General features: G+C 44.5%; 1 protein-coding gene and 1 long non-coding RNA gene across 4 annotated transcripts in view; one reads left to right on the top strand and one right to left on the bottom strand.

The window, feature by feature from the left end:
- The window catches only part of WDR93 (WD repeat domain 93), a 41,569-nt gene extending 19,392 nt beyond the window's left edge, over positions 1 to 22,177 (top strand). For all 3 annotated transcript variants that reach the window (XM_084817286.1, XM_084817285.1, XM_084817287.1), the window contains exons 12-19: positions 756 to 887; positions 2,770 to 2,983; positions 3,918 to 3,978; positions 4,753 to 4,909; positions 7,308 to 7,473; positions 11,862 to 11,981; positions 14,662 to 14,718; positions 20,198 to 22,177. In XM_084817286.1, coding sequence (XP_084673412.1) covers positions 756 to 887; positions 2,770 to 2,983; positions 3,918 to 3,978; positions 4,753 to 4,909; positions 7,308 to 7,473; positions 11,862 to 11,981; positions 14,662 to 14,680 — 869 coding nt within the window. In that variant the 3' untranslated portion in view covers positions 14,681 to 14,718; positions 20,198 to 22,177. The remainder of the gene's footprint in view (positions 1 to 755; positions 888 to 2,769; positions 2,984 to 3,917; positions 3,979 to 4,752; positions 4,910 to 7,307; positions 7,474 to 11,861; positions 11,982 to 14,661; positions 14,719 to 20,197) is intronic.
- On the bottom strand, positions 3,566 to 9,298 carry LOC146337191 (uncharacterized). Its single transcript, XR_014785393.1, has 3 exons — positions 9,147 to 9,298; positions 5,993 to 6,120; positions 3,566 to 5,662 (listed from the first exon to the last, which is right to left on the bottom strand). It is a non-coding gene; the product is annotated as an uncharacterized LOC146337191 (long non-coding RNA).
- Positions 22,178 to 22,398: the final 221 nt, after the last annotated feature.

Raw genomic sequence — 22,398 nt, 5'->3', positions numbered from 1 at the left:
GAAGAAGTACTTTTATTTGTGCTGAATCTCCCACCAATCAGCTTCATGGGACTGACCCCGGGTTCTAGTATTTTGAGAGAGGGAGAAAAATGTCTCCCACCCACATTCTCCACACCATGCATAATTTTGTACACCTCTATCATGTCTCTGCTGACCCTCCTTTTTTCCAAGCTAAACAAGCCCAGGTATTGTAACCTTCCCTCATAGGGGAGTTGCTCTAGCCCCTTGATCATTTTAGGGTGCAATCCTATTTAGATAGGCGGCCGCCTCTGAACTTGGAGGTGACAGCCTATCCAAAGCAGGGCAGGAGAAGCACGGAGGGGATCGTTCCCTCCACGCTTCTCCTGCCTTGCATTTTCGGCTCTGAAGTCGGTTCCTGGAAAACCAGACATCCCATGGCCAAATAGTTGCTGTCTAGCGGCCATAGGATTGCTCCCATAGTTGCCCTTTTCGGCAATACAGAGGATCAAGATGAGGGGAACTTAATACAGAGTTGCCATTTTCAGAGTCAGCCCCATCTGTCATATCGTTCTGCCCTTGGATGTAGGCTGAAGTAGATGGAGGGGTTGTTATTGTGCTTCTGACAGCAGGAATGGTATGAAAAAGCCGCAGGGCTGACTAGCAACCTAAATGAGGCTGGATTCTGCCTGCTGGCGGCCATGGTATTGTGAGCCAAGGAGCGGCTCTAAGGAAAAGGCATGGTCCCTTTCCCTGCCACTGGCTCCATCATTCACAGGATCTTCTGTTCCCTCTAGATTCTGATCCGAAACCAGACGTCGTTTGGCCGTGTGCTGCTGCGATCGCATGCTCAGCTGTCACACCTTGCTCTTCTTACCTGGCTTTCGCCTGTGAAGATGGGGTCATTACTGTTTGGGACAAATCTCTTGGTGAGCTTTCCCCTTACCAGCGTTTGTGAGGTTGGCAAGGGGCCGTTCCCCCCCCAAGTTTACTGGGACCTGGTTCATACGTAATAAGAAGCCACCTTGAGTGAATTTCTGTGTGGGGCTTGCCGTTTTGGCCCGGTCGTGCCTTGGCCCAGCTTATTTCTGGAGAAGACAGACCTGGCTGTGGCCACACTTGCCTTAGGTAGGTCGACTGGGGGACCATGACGTTACTCCACTTTGGACCATGTTACTTCACTGGTTGCCAGTATGTTTCAGGGTGCAAATCAAAGTGCTGGCTATTACAGCCCTAAATTAATTAACAACCGTCTCCTCCTTTATAGTCCTGCTTGACTTCTGAAGGTCCTCACTCGTGTCCCCCTCCCCTCCGAGGTATGGTTGGGAGGAACACAGAAGAGCACCTTCTTGGTAGTGGTGCCCAGAATGTGGAACTCCTTGCCTCGGGAGATCGAATTGGCCCCCTCTTCGTTGGTTTTTCACCATAGGTGGAAGAGCATTGTCTTTCAGTTAGCCTCTGGTCTCTTTCTAGCTTGATTTTGTCTTGTTTTTTTACTCCTTCTCATGTATTGGGGGTTGGACTCAATGGTCTTATAGGCCCCTTCCAACCCTAGTATTCTATGATTCTATGATTCTATGACTATTCTATGATTCCATTGTTTTACTGATTGCTGTTTTGTTGTCTTGTAACTATATATGATATATATATTTCTTAACTGATGTTAGCTACCTTGAGCATTCTGTGTTCAGACTGGATAGGATAAAATTGCATAATGGATAAAATACTGTCTGCTCAAAGTGGCCCGCAAAAAACCCATCAAATACTGTAAAAAAAGAAGCTTTAAAAGTAACAATGAAATTAGCAGAAGATTATGATAACATTTAAAAATTATATAAAATGGTCTACTACCTCCCTAAGCACCTTCATCCATTAGAGCATTAAAATCCAATAGCATTAAAAGCTAGTAAGACTAAAAATTTCTCTACTTGTTGCCTAAAAACCATAGGTGAAGGCACTTGGCAAATGAAATAGGAGAGGGAGTTCCAGAAACAAGGTGCCACAATGGAAAAAAAACCCTGTTCCTCATTGTCACTTGTCATACCTCCCGAAGGCAGAAGCATTCTGAGCAGGGCCTCTGAAGATCTTAGTAGCTGAGTTGGTACAAGCAGACATGGTCTTCAGGTACCCTGGTCCTAGGTCATTTAAGGCTTTGTAGATCAGCAGAGAGAGAGATGGGAAGTAGGTCCACTCTGCTGGCTCTGGTGCGAGACCAGTTCCATCAGGCTCCTCCGATCCCTGTACTGTTTCCATTGCAGCTGATCACTATGGAAACTAGTGTACCTTTAAGAATTAGTGCCTAAGTATGCTTGCTTTCCTCTTCCCTCCTCATCCTTTTTTCATTCTGCATTGTGTCTTTCGGATTGTTAGACTGTGGGGGCAGGTACATTCTTGTTTATATCGATAATATGCAAGCCGCTCTGGGAGCCTTTTCAGCTGAAGAGCGGGGTAAAAACGCACTTAATAAATAAGTACATCAAACAAGCACTTTTGAATTGTGCCTGGAAACAAATGGGTAACTGGTGCTGTTCTTTAAGAACTGAGTATGTGTCCTAGAACACCCTCTTCAGATCCATTGCAGCTTGCAGTGGTTCTGTTGTGGACGTAGGGAGGTTCCAGGGCAGTCAAGCCAATGTGGCAAGTTTTGAAAATCCAGGCCTTAGATAATTTCTTGTCATCCAGTGGAAAGAATGCAGGCTTGTCAAGCCACCGCTCATCAGCCAAACTGGTAGAAGCCATCTTTCGTGTTTTGTCCAAATGGACCCTGTTGTTATTCCTGTCCTCAGTGTGGTTTTCCCTGTGCTTTCCTAGGGTTCCCATTGTTGGTGACTGTGCTTCCAGAGGGGTATGTTATACGAAGCATCCAGTTCATGCCATGTTCACTAGCACCCAGCGAGAAAAGACCTTGCTCTAGTAAGGCCCCTGCCAGTACCAAAGTTCAGCTTCTGGTGTTGTGTACGGATGGCTCTCTCCACTTGATCACATCGGGGGCCAAAGAATTTAACACCAAGCTACTGGGATACAGGTGATGCAGGGCTCAGGTTGCATAGAGGCCCAGAGCTTGTGTGTGTGTGGGAGGGGTGTGTGGTGGTGGGTCCCTGGAGGGTCCAGGCCCTCCAAGAAAAATATCCTTTTGTGCCCTGTCCCGCCCGCCCCAAGTTACTTGCTTGGAGAAAAGGGTACTACATTTTAGTTTCCTTTCTGGGAGGTGGCTGGGATTAAAGCCCCAAGCCTAGTACTGATCTTGTTCACAGAGTCATGGGAGTCAGGATTCATCATAGCTGGGAAGTGAGGTGTTTTTTTAAAGGCGCTTTTATTATGTACTGCCTAGAGGGACACCGGGAAGGAAAGTTGGGGTTCAAGGCATATTATTGGGAAAATGAGGCATAAAGGTGTAGAAGCAGGTGCAGATGAAAATGATATGTCCTCTCGGAAGAGAATCCTGGGCGCCTAGGCTAAATATAGAAATCTGGTTTCCTGGTCATTAGAACCACTCCCCTCAGGATTTTTAAGCATTTATTGGAAATTCTTGGTGCATTCTCACTATTTCCCTTTACAAGCATGAGGACTAGCAACGTATTCCTTTAAAAAAAATGAAACTTGAGTAGAATTCTAAGCATCTTGACTTGTATTGTTTAAAACAGTACCACCACCACACAAAACAAACAAACAAACAAACAAACAAACAAAAAACACCACTGCAGGCACCCTAGGCTGTGTCTGCTGAATGCAATGGAAAGTTGCAGAGCTCCCTGTAGTTGCATTGCAGAGCTCCCTGTAGTTCTCCCCACTTTTCATCACTATTGTCCCATAATGGCCCTTTCTCATTCGCCAACAAACTGCCCCCACTCCATGGTTATGTGAACCCCCCTCCCACACACTCTTTTATATCTTTCTTGTTTAAGGTGCTGAAAGAAGACATGCACAAGCAATAACATAAGCTTGGGTTTCTTTTGTAGGCCTCAGGCTCCCAGTCAAACGATCAGTGCTGTGGCAGCTCTTCCAGCCTTTCCTGATGCAGTGAGTGCTTTCAGATTATCTCCTACAAGATCTCCTGTGCCTTCAGAATACCACAACCACAAAAGCGGGTGTGGGCAAGAGATACTGTTTTAATTAGATCAGCATACAAAGACAAGGCACCTGGGCAGGGCATCATCTGCTATGACTTTGCACGTTTTGTGGGTGGAGTACAGATGCTGAGAGATGGCTGGCCCGTAGAAGTGTGTGGGCAGCAGTGGCGCATCTAGACTGTAGCCTAGAGGGACTGTCAGATTTCTAAAAAACAAAAGAAAAAGCACCCACATAAGCTATGCTTGTACATCTAAAAGCACACAAAATTAAAAGGCCAGGAGCCAGCCAGATTGCCAACAGTAGCAATCATTTGTAGAACACTTGTAATGCCCGTTTACAATGCTTTGTCCATACAACCCTAGGAGGTGAGTTAATCCTATTTCCAGAAGGGGAACTGGGTTTAAGGAACTGTGAGCATTCTCACAGTCTAAGGAGTTCTTGGCTAGAGTGGGATTTGTACTTTACCTTTATTCCCTGGATTATCAGGCAAAGCCTAGGCTACACTGGTAGGCCTCAGCCCTGTTATGCCATGCCCTGTGCTATATTCCCTCTCTCTGTGTCTCTTTCTCTCTCTCGCTTCAGCTCTGTGTGCAATGTAAATTCTAACTTGCTTTACTGAGCCTCAGCCTTGATCACATCCAAGAAAGCAGAAAGTGGCTGTAGAACCTCTCATTGATTTTGTGTTGATCGTAAGTGATGCGCAGTTCACTTCCATTGTTCCAGGTGCTGATTTTCTTCTGGGATGGCACAGTCAATCTGATGGACACCACTGCACAAGAGAATGTTGGCCAGTTCATCCCACCACCCTCATACAAAGTAGCATCTCCTTGGCAGCCAGTTTTTTCTGTGGACACTGATGGGCAGTACTTGATCCTCCGAGGTAGGGTGCTCCGGATGCAAAACAAAAGAAGAAAAGAAGAGCAGGCCAGGTGGAAAGGGGAATTCACCTGCTATAAACCCATTTCTTGAATATCTTCCCCCACCTCCCAATCTTTGGGTTATCTGACTTCTCTTTTTCCTTCTCTTTCAACATCAAAGTAGGATGTTGCTGAATCCTAGTGCTGCCACCTTTGTGGCCTCTGTACCAGGCACAGACGTGGAAGCTATGCCTGCGGAGAGCAGCATTTTGAAAATTTCTAGAAGCAGTAGCACTTCAAGGCATTCTAGCCCCTCTCCTTGAGCAGAGAGAACCTGTGACATACACATGCCTCAAGGGATGAGTGAATGCTATTCTGTTCAGTTCTTGCAGCATCACAGGGAAGTCTATTGAGATTTCTTCTCAGCATTCTCTCTCTCTCTCTCTCTCCTCCCCCTTCTCCTTATTTTCCTTTTTTTTTTCTCCACCCATCCATTGCTTTTCTTTATCTCTTGTTAAAAGAAGAAACGTTGTTTGCCTTCATCAGGATCTAGTGTAGATCCTTTCGAAGGTCCCAATATTGGACAGACACAATCAGCGACTTTGTTCTTGCCTTGGCAAGCCTCAAAGCTGACTCTTGCCTTTATGGTTTGAAGTGCAGTGAAATCGGGCCTCAAGGCTATGCATATTTTGCATGGGTCCACCTTAGGCCTTTCTGGCACTTCCTTTGTGACCGCACAAACTGAGCACAGGAGCAGAATGCACCAGAGGTAGCACCTGCAGGAAATTAAGGAATGAAAAACATAAACACAATTAATCACTTGCAAAGTACATTGCAGTTTCCCCAACTTTATACTGCCTCTTTGACACACAAAGCAAAGATTGTCCCTTTTCTTGCTTGCCAGCCTGATGTATCTCAAACCACAGCCCCTGCACACAGAGAGAGGCAAAGCAACAAGCTTATCACAGCACACTAGAGAATCCGTCTCTCAGAGGCACTTAGTTCCTTGCCTATTTTCCAGACAAACCCTCACATTCACATCTTGCAACCCACAGTGATCTCTTAAACAACTCCACATTGCAGAATCTCTCTCCTGATATACTCACCAAAAAAGGCTAGCTTCCTTTGGGGGGTGGTCTAAGATACAGAGAGGTTAGGTCCATCCAGTTAGGGATCCAAGGATGGCAATGGGCACACAGAGGATGCTGGTGAATCAAGTCGTCCTCCAGAAATTCTGTGTATTCAAGGAAACAAAAGGTTTATTTTTTAAGCTCCCCAGACTATACCAGGGGGGCTACATTTGCATTTGTTTTATGATTTCTCACACATGGTTGAATGTGGCCCTGATTGACTTGACAGATAGCTCTTTCCATTCTCCATGCAGGGAGAAGCAGGAGATTGCTCCTACCCATCTCTGTACAGAGTTTCCCTGTGCAGAGAGAGATGGGATCGATCTCCTACCTCTCTCTTCACAGACAAAAGGATGACATTGGGGGCAGGTCTTCTGGAGACTGCCCTCTGATGTCATCCAGCCCCTGGAGTTGAATCAGAATGCAATCTGACCCCCAGGGGCTAAACAGTTCCCCAGCCCTGCTCTAGAGTCTCAGGCAGAGGTCCTTCTCATCACCAGCTATCTGATTGTTATTTAATAGAGATGTCTGGCATTTAATCTGATACCTTTTCTATGCACATAACTACCGAGTGATGGTGGTTTCCCAAATTTGTGGTACTTTTGGTTTATGGAAACTGAAAATGATTTTTTTTGTGAGCAACACACAAAAAGCCCATGCTGCACAAATGTCCCCCTTGCCCACCACAGTTCTTATCCGGTTCTTTTAGTTCAGGGAATCTCCAAGGGGAGTAATACACGAATCAGCTCAGATAAGACCAGCAGATAGACTACAGGAGCTGTACAACACACCCACGGATTAGTATAGAATCTCCCCATGTCTTTCCTCCTTTTCCCTAGACATTTGGCCGTCCTCTCCTTGGCCTATACCCAGGGGTGGACAGAAGGTAGATCTAACTGTACTGGTAGATCTCTCAGTAATTTTCAGTAGATTTGCAAGGATTTCTGTCTCCCAATTGTTTAACAATAGCAGCAACAAAATGACTTCCCATAACCTACATTATAGTGCTGAAACTAAGAGAGCTTGGCATAACTAGGAGTGGATTTTGGTGTGGAAGGAAGCTTACTTTTGCTCCATTCAATTCTGGTACTCAAAACAAATTCCTGGGCTCAGAATTCTTTCATTCTGTGTATGTCTTGTTCAACAGCCTTGGTTGGTAGATCTGAAGAGTTCTGGCAAAAAAAAGTTGATCCCACAAGCCTGAAGTCTGCCCACTCCTGTGCTAGGCTTCTTCTTGCAGGTCCATTACACTAGCATGTGTGTGTCTCTCAGCACATTCTGCTCTTTCTAGGGGATGAGCAATCCAGGGGTGTTAAGGCAGAAACAGAAACCATCTTCCTCTTTGACTTCAAGTCCTACTCATTCATGGAGACTTTTGCACTGAAGACTGCAGAGCCACTCGACGCCTTGGCAGAACTGCCATGGGACAGGCGCTGTGATGTTTTCCTAAATGACAAGTAAGCTTCTTGAATCAGAAGGGACCTGGAGCTGGCAAGCTGTTTTTGCTCATGTGATTGTAATTAGGGGGAAGGGGTGGAGTTGGAATATTCTCTGGAGAAATCACCACTCTTTCCCTCACTAAGTATAGCTCAAAAACAACAAAGAATCTTGTGGCACCTGAGGAGGAGGGCGGGGGGGGGAGGATGATAATGATGGTGATATTATCATCATCATCATCAACAACAACAACATTTCTATACCACCCCATAGCTGAAGCTCTCTGGGTGGTTTACAGAAGTTAAAACATTAAAATACAATATACAGAGTTTAAAAGCCATTTACATATAAGCACACAGACAATATACACAAATATACCTACTTCATCAGATGCATGGAGTGTTCTATAGTTTCAGGTTACATGTGGTGGTGATGGTGGGGAATTCATGCTTCTGATGAAGTGGGCTGTAGTCTACAAAAGCTTACGCAAGAATAAATTTGCTAGGTTTTAAAGTGCCTCAAGTCTCTTCATTGTTTTTGCTGCAACAGACTAACATAATTAGTCTGGAAATAAGTGTAGAGCAGCACCTCCACCTATCATCATCATGTTATTTGTATGCCACTTTTCCAAATGATGCGCAAAGTGGCACACGAGATGCATAAACAAATCATCTATATATAGGTACAAAAAAACCATAGGATCTTAAATATATTAAACACATTTCATAATTTTAAAAAAGAGCTATCACACCATATCCACATTTAGCTACAAACGCTTTACTAACTAGTCAAAATCACGAGGATATTGATAGCAAATACATCAGTATCAAAATGTTACAATTTAAACCAATTAGATTCAAAGCCTATCAAAGCAGCAACGTTACAATAAGTTGGGAAATGTTAGAGGTCCATGAATCTCAATCAGCATAAGAGCAGCAGAAAAATAGGCTCATATTTTCATTTCTCTCAACCACTCAGTAATCTTGTGTCAAGGAAGTTCACTATTACTCTCAAACAATGGCTGGGTAGCCTATCTCTCACCTGGGCCCCTAGCTGTCATCAAGGGCATCTATCATGGTCTTCTCCTCTCACCAAGGGGCCCAAAAGCATACACCACCACCAATTCTTCCCATAGTGGGGACTTAATGGAGTGGCTCTCTAGGGAACTTCAACAGCAGGGGTAGGTGGAAACGAGCTAGAGAGGCAGGGTCCAGTATTAAGATAACAGTATTAAGCTGTCAAACAAACTTGGTGGGACCTGGCTGTTTGTCACAGCACATAAGGAAGGCATTAAGAATAATTTTCAATCCACAGGAGTATGGGCTGCTGCTACTCAAATGACTGAGTTTACCTCGGGTCCCAAGAATCCTGGGGTGTGTTTTGTCTTCCCAGTAATAGCAGCCATACCCCCATGGATTAGTTAGCCTTATTTTCCTGTGTGATGGAAATGTTGCATCCTACAGAGTTATTTGGCAGCTTACTGTTGTTGGGTTGAGATAGCTTTGGACTTCGGGAAAGAGTAGGGATCTTTCCAGCTGAACTCTTCATCTACCCCCAGTTACATGGGAGATAATTTACTGCGTTTTTCCTGGTGTGTTCCTGGGCAGTGCAGTTCTTTAATGGTGTCACCAGATGGCAGTATGACACTTTTTAATTATGATGTTTAACTTAGGGATGTACGAAAGTCACTTACCTTTCGCGGATTATGTTGATGGTGGGGGGGGAGGCGTTCCGTCCCTCCCCCCGGAATCCTCCGTGGCTGGCTGTGCTCCGCGGCAGCTCCGTGGAGCAGCCGGCCAGGCCCAGCGGCCAGAGCCGTCTGCAGCCGGATTTCTGGCCGCAGAGGGCTCTGGGGAAAAATAAACAAAACAAAAACCGCGTACGCAAATGGCGGTGGCTACGGCCGCCACCATTTGTGTTCCTTATTTTTGCCGTCTTAATCTACGTCAATGTTTACGTAGGCTAAGACGGCCCAAAATAAGGAACACAAATGGCGGCGGCCGTAGCTGCTGCCATTTGCATACGCCTTTTTTTTTTTTACCCAGTTGTTTTAGGCTACGTAAAAACTTACGTAGCCTAACATGTCTCTGTAAACAAAACAAAACAAAACAAAAACCTGCAAATGGCGGCGGCGGCAGCTGGTCGGAAGACCAGCTGCCGCAGCTGCTGCCGCCGCAGCTGCCGCCGCCGGAGCCACCGCCGCCCCGAAGATCCGCCCCATGTAAGTCTCGTCCCGGGGGGGATCCATGGGGTGGCGGGGGGCGTGGCAGACCGTTCCGCCACAGATTTCGGGGGGCCGAATGCGCTGGCATTCGGCCTCACCGAGATCCGTGGCGGAATTCTCTGCCATCCCTAGTTTAACTTTAATTACTATAATTTTCTTAAAAAAAAAAAAAACGTACTCAAAGCATTGTGCAATAAATCCAATGTTAAAATATAATTAAAACCAGCAAATGTGTGGAACTCGCCTCCAATGTCCTCCCCCGATTAGAAAAACAACAGCTTTACGCGGGGTCTGTGTGAAGCAGAAGCAGCTGCCGCTTGGGGAAGGGGTTCTGCATTTAATCATTTTCTGGTAGCTGTTTTTGGACTCTAAATCGCCACCACCCACCCTGGCAGCTTTTCTACCGAGGAATTTTAAATGTATGCAAACACATATGCAAATGAACACACAAATGAATGGAAAATCCACAAGGAGAAAAGTGGTGGAAGGGGATGTTTTGGGGTAGAAAAATGGAAGGCAAAGAAAGTAACTCCCCGCATGTCATTTTTCTGTTCTAAAATGCTTTTCTTCACATCATCTTCTTGCAAAGCTACTTTTTTTAAGGAAAAAAGGGCTAAAAAGAATTTGTTCCCACAAATTTGTATGTAACATGAAATTCAGTCCTGCCCCATCTAGCCCAGCACTGTCTGCCTTGGCCAGCAGTAACTTTCCAGGGTCTTGGGCAAGGGGCCTTCCTCAGACCTGGTACTCAATATCTTTGTCGTTGGAGTTGCCAGAGACTGAACCTCAGACCTTCTGCATGCAAGGTATGTGTTCTTGCTCCTTCCCCCAAATTAATAATAATAATAATAATAATAATAATAATAATAATAATTTTATGTTACTTTATTTTATTACTATTTTATTAATAATAATATATTTAAATGTATGCATCACTCCCCCACCACAAAAAGCAGCCTCAAGGCAACTTGCACACACAAATACAGAAATCCATAATTAATATCACAGAAAAAAACAAAAATCAATATAAACCCTAATCAGCAGCCTTGTGCAAATAATAATAAACACCATAAAAACATAAATATGAACCTGCCTTATAATGAGCCAGAGCATTGTTGCATCTGCTATTGTAGCACTGGGCCACCCGATCCCTCCTGTGCCTCTTGGGCACATACAGAGTGGGAGCGATCCCCAAAGAGGTGATTCAGAGGGCAAGAGCAGACCCACGAGTGCATCCAGAGGGCCGCATGACACTGAAGGCAGCATGAAGTCCTCAGGCTGCAGGTTCCCCAGTCCAGCTCTAGAGCCTCAGGCAGGGGCCTTTCTGAGCCCTGCTGCACAGGATCCTTTTGACTGTAGGTGCCAGGGATTGAATGTGGGGCCTTCTACATGCAAAGCGCACCAAGAAGCAGGCCTGAGTCAAGGAAGAACTGCACCACTCTGGAGGCTGATGTGGTGAAGTGATGCAGAGTTGTTCAGTGCCAAACTCTTCCAGCATGTCACCACACTGTTCTCAGTGTAGTAGCTGCTGCCCCGTTTGTATATTTGTTCTGAACACTTGCATGGCTGCTGTAAAAATGACTGCAATATTGATGTGGTTCACACATAACACTGACCCATTGTATAGGTCGTTGAATTCTAGGGTGTTGTGTTGTACAAACTGAGCCGTGCTAACAAACCATGGTTAACCACAAACAAGCCAGAAACTATGGTTTCTTGTCTTGTGAACACTGGACTGTTTGAACTGTGGGTTGTCATTACATGGGTTGTCATGAACCCAAAATCATGGGTTGTTTCACCGGGCTACCAAGGTGGCGGGCAAAAGCAGTAAAAAAAAAACCCCAGCTGCTCTACTTGGCAGTAGTACAGTGCTGCAAAGGCATTTGGGATACGGGGGGTGGGGAGTGGGTGAAGGAGGAGAGAAACAACCCAGGGGAAAACCCTGGGTTGAGCAACAAGACGTGGGTTAACCATGAGTTAGTGTTATATGTGAACCAGGCAATTGTGTGTCAGGCACACTGAAAGTGCTATATAAATGCTGAGTGTGATTTACGGTGCCAGGGAGCACCATCTTGAACAACAACTGCTCACTTAGCCATCTGGTGATGAGTGAATGAGGCATAGCAAAGAGGGTTGAGGCGGGAGCCCAGGGAGCTGGACTCTATGTTTTTGTCTTTTTGCCAGCCTGCAGCGGCTGTCCACAATTAGCCAGCAGATGCCGGAGTGCTGGAGCCGGCTGCAGGACTATGCAGTTGCCTTAACAAGGGGAAAGACAGAAGAAGTGATGGGGCAGCAGGAGCCTAGGTGAGTTTGTCACTCCTGGAGACAGATTTTGCATTGTCATCACCTTGGCCAACCCAGCTATTTGTTATTCTTTGCTTGTCTTTACAGCAGGGGTAGGCAACGTGATGTCCATGGGCACCAGTGCCCCTTTGGACACTTTTTTTGGTGCCCACTGTGGTGCCCTGCTCCTCCCGCTTTGTTTCAATTAACAGATTTCCTTACCAGCAGCCTGGAATCACTTCAGAGCAAAGAGAGGGCCTCCAGCCACCGCCATCTTCATTTCCTGTGAACGCCTCTAGGCCACAAGCAGGGCTGAGAGACATCCTTAGGAAATGAAGGATCATGAGTAGCTCCAGGCCAATGCTTTCCTCTGCAGCACATCAGCCACCCAGAAAAGGAAGGAAAAAAGAAAAGAAAAAGGGGTTCTTGTCATTTTTATCCGGCTTCCATGGCAGCCATTTTGTGGTGGTGCCCAGGACAGTTTCTCAAATTGGTAAATGTGCCCATGGGCCCAAAAAGGTTGTCTATACTTGCCCTACAGGGACCAGGTTATTTCCCAAAGCGGAATATTTTGCTGTAATGCACAGCTTTCCACCCATTTTCCCCCTGCTAGGAAGGATGAGTTCCTTATTTCCTTACCCATACCCATGACCAGTTGGTGTTAGAAAGATACTCTGTCTCATTGCCTTCTACACCCTTTTATGGTGTTTGCCATATGTAGTTTTAAAAGGTACTTGTATCAGGAATATTTTTTGAAATGGAAAAAAGCTGCTGACTGGTGAATCTTCTGTCTCAGACAAAATGTTTTACGTTGATTTAATTTAACCAATTAATTGATTAAACATTGCAAACTTTTTCATTATTATTAGCAAAAGGCCCATCAAATCTGACCTGTGTGTGTGTGTGTGTGTGTGTGTATGTGTGTGTGCGTGTGTGTGTGTGTGTGTGAGAGAGAGAGAGAGAGAGAGAGAGTAATTTCCATGCATGGAACAAGGTCTGATTTTCAAAACCTGACCCTTCCTCCTTTCCCAAAATCAACCATCATCCCTGGGAGCTGAGAAGGATTTCAAGAATTTTTCTCCCACCCAAAACAGGGACTTTATCCCTGGTGCTCATCTCTTTTATGAGTCTTTGGGTGTTTAGGATACATTGCCCCCTTACACAACTGTAGAGCCCATTTTCTGAAGGAAAGAAGGACATGGCTTTCGTCCAGGATGTCCTTTTTGGTGGAGGATAGACCACCCATTGAATGGTTGTTGTTGTTCAGTCATTCAGTCGTGTCCGACTCTTCGTGACCCCATGGACCATAGCACGCCAGGCCTTCCTGTCCTGCACTCTCTCCCGGAGCGTGCTCAAGTTCATATTCATTGCATCGGTGATGCTATCTAGCCATCTCATCCTCTGCCGTCCCCTTCTCCTTTGCCTTCAGTCTTTCCCAGCATCAGGGTCTTTTCCAGAGAGTTTTCTCTTCACATTAGGTGTCCAAAATATTTGAGCTTCAGCTTCAGTATCTGTCCTTCCAATGAGCAGTCAGGGTTGATTTCCTTTAGGATGGACTGATTTGACCTGCTTGCAGTCCAGGGGACTCGTAAGAGTCTTCTCCAGCACCACAGTTCGAAAGCATCAATTCTTCGGCGTTCAGCCTTCCTTATAGTCCAGCTCTCACAGCCATACATTACTACTGGGAAAACCATAGCTTTGATTAGACGGACCTTTGTTGGCAAGGTGATGTCTCTGCTTCTTACTATGCTGTCTAGGTTTGCCATAGCTTTCCTCCCAAGGAGCAAGCATCTTTTAATTTCATGGCTACAGTCACCGTCTGCGGTGATCTTGGAGCCCAAGAAAGTAAAATCTGTCACTGCTTCCATTTCTTCCCCTTCTATATGCCAGGAAGTGATAGGGCCAGATGCCATGATCTTAGTTTTTTTAATGTTGAGTTTCAAACCAGCTTTTGCACTCTCCTCTTTCACCCTCAACAAGAGGCTCTTGAGATCCTCTTCGCTTTCTGCCATTAGGGTGGTATCGTGATCCCTGCCCTGGGTGACCTCAGACACCAAAAATCAGCCTAGTGATGCCTGCGCAGCTCTATCCTAGGTAGGGATGGATGAGTCTGCCTTTTTTGCTTTCTACACCTTTACAGTCATTTGAAGCACAAGTTTTTTCCATCCCATTTCCACATCAGTTTATGGTTTTATTTTATTTTTTTTGTTTAAGTTTTTATGAAAATTCATATGCATTTTCGTATGCATTTTGCACACCATTTTCCTTAATGTTCTCATTTATTGGAAAGCAGTTTCTCCTGATACATGCCTTTTTAAACACAATTTTCCATAATGGATGCATTTTTAATGCAATTTTTGATCAGAGAACTGCAGTGCAAAATCTGGAGAATCATGAAGACCGAAGAATAGTTGCACCCTTGTTTGCATATTAGTTTAGGAAATGCAGATTAGGTAGGTGCATATTAAAATGTGAGTGAAACAAATTTCTCCCCTATCCCTAGTCTTGGGTTCTTCCTTGTGTCCTCTCTGTAGCTACGCTGGGGATACTGCACTTCCTCAAGTAAGGAAACCTCTGGGAACTCTGCAGACGTTGTGGTTATACCCGCTCTCTTCACAAAAATCAGCTCCTTCCATTCCCATCTATGACTGCTATTAAATCAGCTGTTAATTTTGCTTTCTCATTCTAACCTGGTTCCTAGGGCTGCTGAAGACATGTAATAAGTCGGCTGGGAATAGCAGAATTGAAGGACTTAACAGTGAGTCAATGCATAAATTGTGTTTAGCACTGACAACATCCTTGCCATTCACTTTGGTGCTTCATGAGTTCCAAATCTGGGCGTAACTTGGGTGTTCTGTCACATTACCTTTGGACGCTTTCACATAGCGTCTGTTCCTTCATAAGTCTTAACCAGCCTTCAAGGGGAGGGAAAGGTCTGAAACCAACAGGTAATGTATTCCAAAATAGGCATGGACTGTCAAGCTCTGAAGGCCTTTGGAGGCCTTGTCAATAATGCCTAAGAAGGGCAAGAGGGAAATGGAGTAGAACGTAGAAGACACAGGCCAGAACATTGGGGACCTGGAACATATGGTGCCACAGAACAGTGGTGAGCAGGTATTCAGAAGTTTTGGACTTCAACTCCCATAAGCCCCTGCCAGCATGGCCAATGGTGAGGAGTGTTGGAAGTTGAAGTTAACATCTGGAGATCTACCTTCAGCCCACCCCTGCCACAGAACATGAAAGGAATCTCTACATAGTGGTTTATCTCTGCCCTTTAGCTCCCCTTGCAGTTTCCTCACTGGCTCAGTCTCTCTTCAGATATTGAGCCTACCGGCAGGACTACAAATATAGAGATAGTGTAAAATCTGTTCCGACTGTGTTTCGTGGATTGTCAGGCGCCTTTCATTCTGTCGTTTGCCCATTGATGGAAACTGTTTTTTTTTTTTAGTTTCTGAATCTGTGCAAATGTACATTTGTGCAAATTTGCACATGCAAAATGTGCAAATTTCCCCCAAATGCTCATTTTCACGTTTTAGCCTATAGGGGAAATGCACATTTTTGGTGTTTAAAAAAAAATTACTAATTTTTTTAGGATGAAATTTGCACAAAATTCCTAAAGGTTAGAAAAATGGTCCCCAAGTCCATGGAATCTGCCTGATGGGGGGAAAGCTGGTCCACGGGTTGGTTTCATGAAATTCAAACTCATTTGGTTCTGTTGCGGATTTCTCCAGCATCCCTAGGCGGGACCTAAGTTTATCATTTAATTCTTGTATGGTACCTACCAGTGGGCACCTTTAAAATTGAATATTACTACTACAACAACAAATAAATGGATAATAATAGAGCTCGACACTATAACTTTATTAATATGGGAGCCTTACATGCAGGCAAAACCACAAAGGAACAAGAGAATGTGGCATGTGCTTCTTCCATTTTCAGCATCTTTGATGGTACAGATAGAGGCACAATTGTTTCCAACTGGTAGTTAACAGCATTCCCAAATCACACCTGAACATTCTTCAGTGGCCCTGAGTCTGTAAGGTCACACAGATGTTGTGGTAAACCATGGTTTGGCCTTATGTGAATGAGCAGAGAGGAGCTAAGGATCGCATACTTTCCCTTCCCTTGCACACCACAATTCCCTCTCTCAGATCCTCTGAAACCATAATTTGCCATTTAGTCTGAGCTGGTAAATGGTGGTTTACATGTGCTCTGAAAGTTAGGCTTGCAAGCCAGCGTTTGATGAAGATGAAATGTTGAACCATGGTTTGTCTCAAACCAGGATCAGAGGAATGGGGAGGAAGGAAGCATACTACCCGCAGGATCCTCTGTGCTAAATCATGGTTTGGCGTTACCACTGAAACTCTCTGCTCTTTTGGATTCCAAAAATCTTTAAGAAACCCATTTTGCAGTGATTAGTCCACTTCTCAATGTACCTCCCTCATCTTGCTGAGGTTTCACCAGCTGGGTAGTGTTTGTGATAGTTTGCAACCTTTTATATGACTTTAAGAGCTTTGCCATCTTACAAGCAGAATTGTAACATCACAATAGTCCACCAGAGAGCACTCAAGTGCTATAGCCACAGTAGGCAGCTTCTGTGAGCTTCATCAGGACCCTGCATTCCTTCGAAGCCAAATGAGCCCTAAGCAACTTTATCTTGTGTGTTGAATCAAGAGTGCTCCTGATAATCACCCTGAGCTTTAGTCTACAGATGGGAATAAGTTCCCGCCTGAGGCCCTGCTATATGTTCTTGTACTTGTCTTTTAGGGCAATCCTATATCAGATGCTTTGGCTTCTGCTCTGATGGTCAACACAGAGGGGAAGATCTTCCTCCAACCTTAGATATGGTTTAGTATATAATTATAGTAAATGATGATTATCACACTGGCCTGGGCAATCCTATGGTTACAGCAAGCTAGCAGCCAGGTTACACTTCAGCATAACTCAGTTGGGATCTTACACATTCCTGGCATAAAAGTTGAGGAGTAAACAAAAGCACTCCCTAACACAGAGAACAAAGCAAACTGCAAGCCGCATCAGTGTCCGTGGTAACACTTCTGATTTCCACCAATAACAGGCCAGCACAATGACGACACCCTCAGGTCAGCTAGATATGGGCGGAGCTAATCCACACAGTGATGGAGAGATGCTCCTATGATACTCCACCATATGCACAACACAGTCTCGGCCAGGCACAGACACCACAGCACGCTGCACTGCTAAGGTGTTGTACTGGACACAGCAAGAGCCCAGCAACTGCAAGCCCCCAGGAATCCCTGCACACAGGGTTTAAAATACCCTTATTCCACTCGCATACCAGGACTGCTCATAACCACCCTTTTTAAGTGCAAATAAGTGGAAGGGACTTCTTTAAAAACAATGACCTGAAACTGAGATAGCAACACTACCATTTACCCAGTCTTTATAGATTTAGGGCACAATCTTACACATGTTTAGATAGAAAAAATGTCCTGCAACTCCAAGCATTCCCCATCCAGCATGGCTGCCTGGGGCATGCTGGGAGTTGTAGAAGCTTTTTCTGTCTAAACATGTATAGGATTGTGCCCTTAAGGTTCCCTACCCCACCTATCCTATTTGAACCCCACCATTGTGACTTGGCTTTTCTAATGCATCTTTATTTAAACCACTTTTGGAATCCATTTCCCTCCAGAATATGTTAAGTGAGTTCCATTGCTCCATAATTATTTTGCTAATTAGAGGCACACATTTTTTTCTGTTCATTCCAGTCTTTTGCAAAACCTGGCAATGTTTTCCTTTGGATAAGCCATTTTTGCAGTAGTTGCTTCCTTGCATTGCTAGAAAACAGAGGAATTCCCCCTCCTATTCTGTTGCCACAAGACAACTGTACAAGCTGAAGTCATTTTAAATTGTGTTCCACCTCCCAGGAAGGTCACTTGGCAGTTACAAAGTGCTAGCAAAAATGATTGATGAGATATGCAAAAAAGGGCATTTCTGTAATTGCCAGTGAAAAGACCAGCAGAGCAGAATTTTAGTGTTCATGATTAGGAAACAACCCTCTCATTTTAAGATAGGAATAGCATAATTTTTATGAAGGATCTCCCCCCCTCAGTTAAAACCCCATGATTCTCCTGCAAGAGGAGCGGCATTTTCTCCTGCAGACAGAGACATTTACAAAAACAGAGCAAACCATGTTATACATTTGTGAAATTATAGTTTCCATATGTGTTCCTCAGGAAAATGGGGAAAAGCAGCTTTGGGGGAAGTTTTGCAAGGGAAAACAGTGTGCAGGGGAGGGTTTAGGTCCTCCCCTCTCACTTGCTTCTTCTCTGCAATTGTCCCCCTAACCCCGCTTTGCACATCATGAAATATGGGGTTGGGAATCTCGGTGTTTCACCTTGGTCAAATTATGCTTACAAAAAAAACTGCAGAAATCAGCAGTTTATCATGAACTTTAGTCACATTTTATTTGACTAAGAGCAGGAGGAGGGAGCGTTACTGCCATCTTGTGCTGTTCCCATGGCTGACCTATGTGCTCTGCTCGGGCCACACGCTGATCCGCCTCTGAAGCTCAGCTCACCTTAAAATAAGACACTATATGCTGTGCATGTTCCCTGTCCTGCTCAGGTTTCTCATGAGACATCTGGGCTACTCTGTGAGGGGAGGCAGATTGCTGTGGCCCTGACAACAGCACCACAGCTCTTTTCTCTGCAGGACTCATACTGTCTGCAAACTGCTTGTCTGTTGCCCTGGCAACCAATCCTCCACTAGAGGTGTGCTTCCTTTCTCCATCCCACTGTCCCATCAGGGCTGGAATGGGCCAAGGTGTCAGAGCCACCACTGCCCCTGCACAATTGGCTCCCTCCTGAAAGGAGTTAACCGGGTTTGCCTCTTACTGCACTCATACACCATGCATTCTTTTGTTCAAGGTATCCTTCCATCTGGATTTTTGGTGGCTACTTGAATATTATGAGTTGTGTGGTGGCTTGCCTGTCACCCACTTTGTGATCTTTTTGGCACCAGGCAAAGACTGTTCTTTTTTCTCCCAGGCTTTTTGATGTCCTGAGTTTTTAACACTGTTTTAACTGCTGCTTTTAATTGCTGGGGCTTTTTAGTTATGAATTGATTTTTCTTGGCTTTCTTGTGCTGTTTTGATTGTTATTGTAAACCATTTTTGGCTGAAGGGTGGTAAAGAAATGTATTCAGCAAGTAAACAAATCAATATTATTGAAATAAACCCTCTCGGCTACAACATTTCCCCCCCATCCCGACTGGGCAGGGATGATTACTTGTGCTAATGCTCTACTCTCCGTTGAACAATATTGCAGCTATATTTAATATGAGAAAGTGTTATTAAAACATTATCTGCACCGTTACGGCTCACTCTAAACCACAATGCTAAATTTTAATTAAAGTTTTCAATGTTTTTCCCAGGTTTTTGCCATTGTAGGCCAAAGCAGCAAAACATTGAAATATGTTTTGCTTAGTTTTCATTCCAGTTTATTAAGGGGAGAAAGGACAAGCACAAGCCATTTGGCAAGGAGATGGGATTCATGATTTTGAAATGACACAGGTAATATGGTAGCATGCTGATAGGACAGGAAAACCAATGTGATGTTTTCTGAAGGGAAGTGAAACTAGACCATCCCGCTTTTACTGTCATTTGTTTCCTGAGCCATTTCAAAACACTCCCATTACTGTTGTGCCACAGTCATCTCATTGGAACTGTACCACCTCACAATTCATAGAGATCTACAAGTGCCACCTGACCTGCTCTAGCCTATTGGAGTAAAGAGTGTGTCTAGACTGCATGCAGGTTCCTATTTTGGCCAGACTTGGGTGGTGGTGGCACAGAGGCTTAATATGCACCTGACATCCCTCAGGTTACCAGTTCAAGACTTAAGGACTGGAGCCCAGTGACAGAGTGAGATTTTGATGTGGAAACATTTTCAAACAAATGCACCCCCCCACACACACACACCCTGAGCCTGAGGTGGTAGAATTGCATGAGAGGACTGTACCACATCTGCACTGGAACATTTGAAGCTACCCTTTTTCCAGTAGTAGCTGGAGATGCTGGCCAGACCTGCAGTTGCAAAAGGATCCAGATCTGCTGTTCTGTTCCACTTCAGTCCTGCAGCATTTGAATTACAAAAGGTCAATTTAACAACAGATGCAGAAACCTTTTTGGAATCATATTCTTTAACATTGTTACAGACAATGAGATCTAAGGACTGATTCACACATTTTTTTTTTAGGTGTGTACCTTTGGACTCACATCCTAGCAAAACTCGCCAGGTGCTGTCTCTGTGATCTCAGTGCCAGGTGAAGACTTAAAAAAGAATTATCCAGGCTTTTTCAGTTGTTTTAATGCAACCGATGGGTATATCTGGCTTTTTAAATATTGCAACCTTTTTCCTGTTGTATTTTATTAATCTTGCTACTGTATCATCTCAACATTTTGCAAATGACTTTGGGAGGTTTTATACATGAAAATGTGGCGTATAAAAGCTTAAAATAATGAGGTATCTATTATATCAAAAATGTGATGTGTAAATGAGGCAAACCTGTTTGGAAAACATATCATTCGTGCAGCTACACTTAACAGAAAGCAAGGGGCGACTGCATCTCACCGTGGAGTGTAAGCTTAATGCAAACCTGGGTTTGCTACCATGTAAATGTGTGGAACAACCTCCAGTCCTTGGGTCAACCGGGCTTTGCATCAATAAAACAAGCACCCACAATTTATAAAGACTACAGCTTTATAAAGACTTTCACCAAATGGTCTTAGAATTCTGCATTTGCCAGAAGAGATGTATTAGTTATTTCCCCTGAAGCACAAGACAGGTTAATCTATGTTCCCGAGAAGGCCATGTGGTAGCATTTCGGAAGCTGATGAGATTCTGGAACTCATGCGGAACATGGGTAATAAAATCATTCCATTTTGCTCAGGAATGCAGAGGAAGCACGCACTGGGAGTGGGAGACAGGAGTTTTCAAGAAAAATAATGGGATCGGTTTGTCACTCCCCCGACAATGGTGGATGTAATATTTTTCCCATTAGTTTACATAGACTGCTTTGTACTGAGGCCTTTGAAAAGGAAAAAAGATCACATGCGAGAGGGAAAAGTCAAATGACCAGCTGTGGCACGAAACACTCTGACCCAGACTTCAAATTGTGCCGGAGAGGGGGAGGCATTTTGTTCTACTGGATTTTTTTTTTTTTTTAAGGCTACTGGCAATTTTTCTTTAACGGTGTGTTAGTTGCCGCTGCCTGCTTGTTTGCCTTTTCATTCCTGTTTTTGTTCAACTTACCTTCCATTCAAGGATTTCCAGGATGACTTCAGATATATGTTAGCAGAGGGGTGCACAATCAGCAGTCATGGCTGCAGGGGGCATATCTACCATGCTGTAGGATAAAGAAACCTGCTTCAGGTGGTACCATGGCAGGGGGGTGTTGGTGGTGAGGTAGAGATGAAGGCAGGGATTGGAGTCTGAATGGTGCAGCAAAACATTTTTTTTTTAAGGTGCTGGCCTTAGCTAGGTGGCTGGAAGAACACCGTTTAGGCTCCGCTTGAAGCAGCAATACATCTTAGGTTAGCACCGCATGGTTGCGGCAAGTGGGGGAGGGCAAATGGACTGAACAGGCAAGATTCCTTCTAATGAAAGAAAACAAGGCAGTTACCTTTTCAGAAGTGTGCCTGGGGACAAGGACCGTGCAATTGCCTTGTTAATTGGTTAGCCTTGCATCTCCATCCCCCTGCCTTAAAGTACAATGCCCTAATAATGGTGTTATACTTTCCCCTTAAAGCATAATGCCTTAATAGTTACAGAGGAAAAAAGAAGGGTAGGAATGTGAATGGTGAACCTTCATGGCATTTGGAAAATGTCCTGCTTAAGACCGAGGCCCATGGAGGAACCACTGGCGCATGGTGAGGGAGAGTCATAGACTGTGTGATGATTTGGGACATCCCTGAATCAAAGTTCACCTCTGTCAGGAACGCATGAGGTAGCCTTTAGAACCCGACTCTCCTGGCTCTCAGTCCAACACTCCCACCACAGTGGCTTGCCAGTAATCCCCCTCGCCACTTCATGAAGCCCCTGTCGTCTTTTCTTTCCTTTTTAAAGAAGAATCTTGTGTTTATATGTATTAATTGCCCCATATTGTCAGCTCCCTCGGAGGCCCCTTGTCATGCCAATCAGCAGGATATAAATCCGTTAAATAAAGAATGTTCCTCTAACAAGGTTGTCGTACGGATTGCTAAGGTAATGAATGCAAAGTGCTTTGAGCATTAGAAATGGCTATAAAAATGTGAAGTCATTATTGTTTATATATTTGTGTTAATATTTCTAGGCCACTTTTCTACCTAGAGTCCTTCAGAGCAAACAATGAGGAAAAAAGCAAATTAAAAATAAAACATAACGAAATGAAATCGTAAAAATGAACCTGATGCAGCAGG

This window comes from Heloderma suspectum, chromosome 11 (genome assembly GCF_057233095.1).
Source record: "Heloderma suspectum isolate Gila_16-S chromosome 11, 16-S_ref, whole genome shotgun sequence".
Classification (NCBI taxonomy): Eukaryota; Metazoa; Chordata; class Lepidosauria; order Squamata; family Helodermatidae; genus Heloderma; species Heloderma suspectum.
The sequence above is the reverse complement of the archived record's forward strand: the minus strand, read 5'-3'. Positions and strand labels throughout refer to the sequence as shown.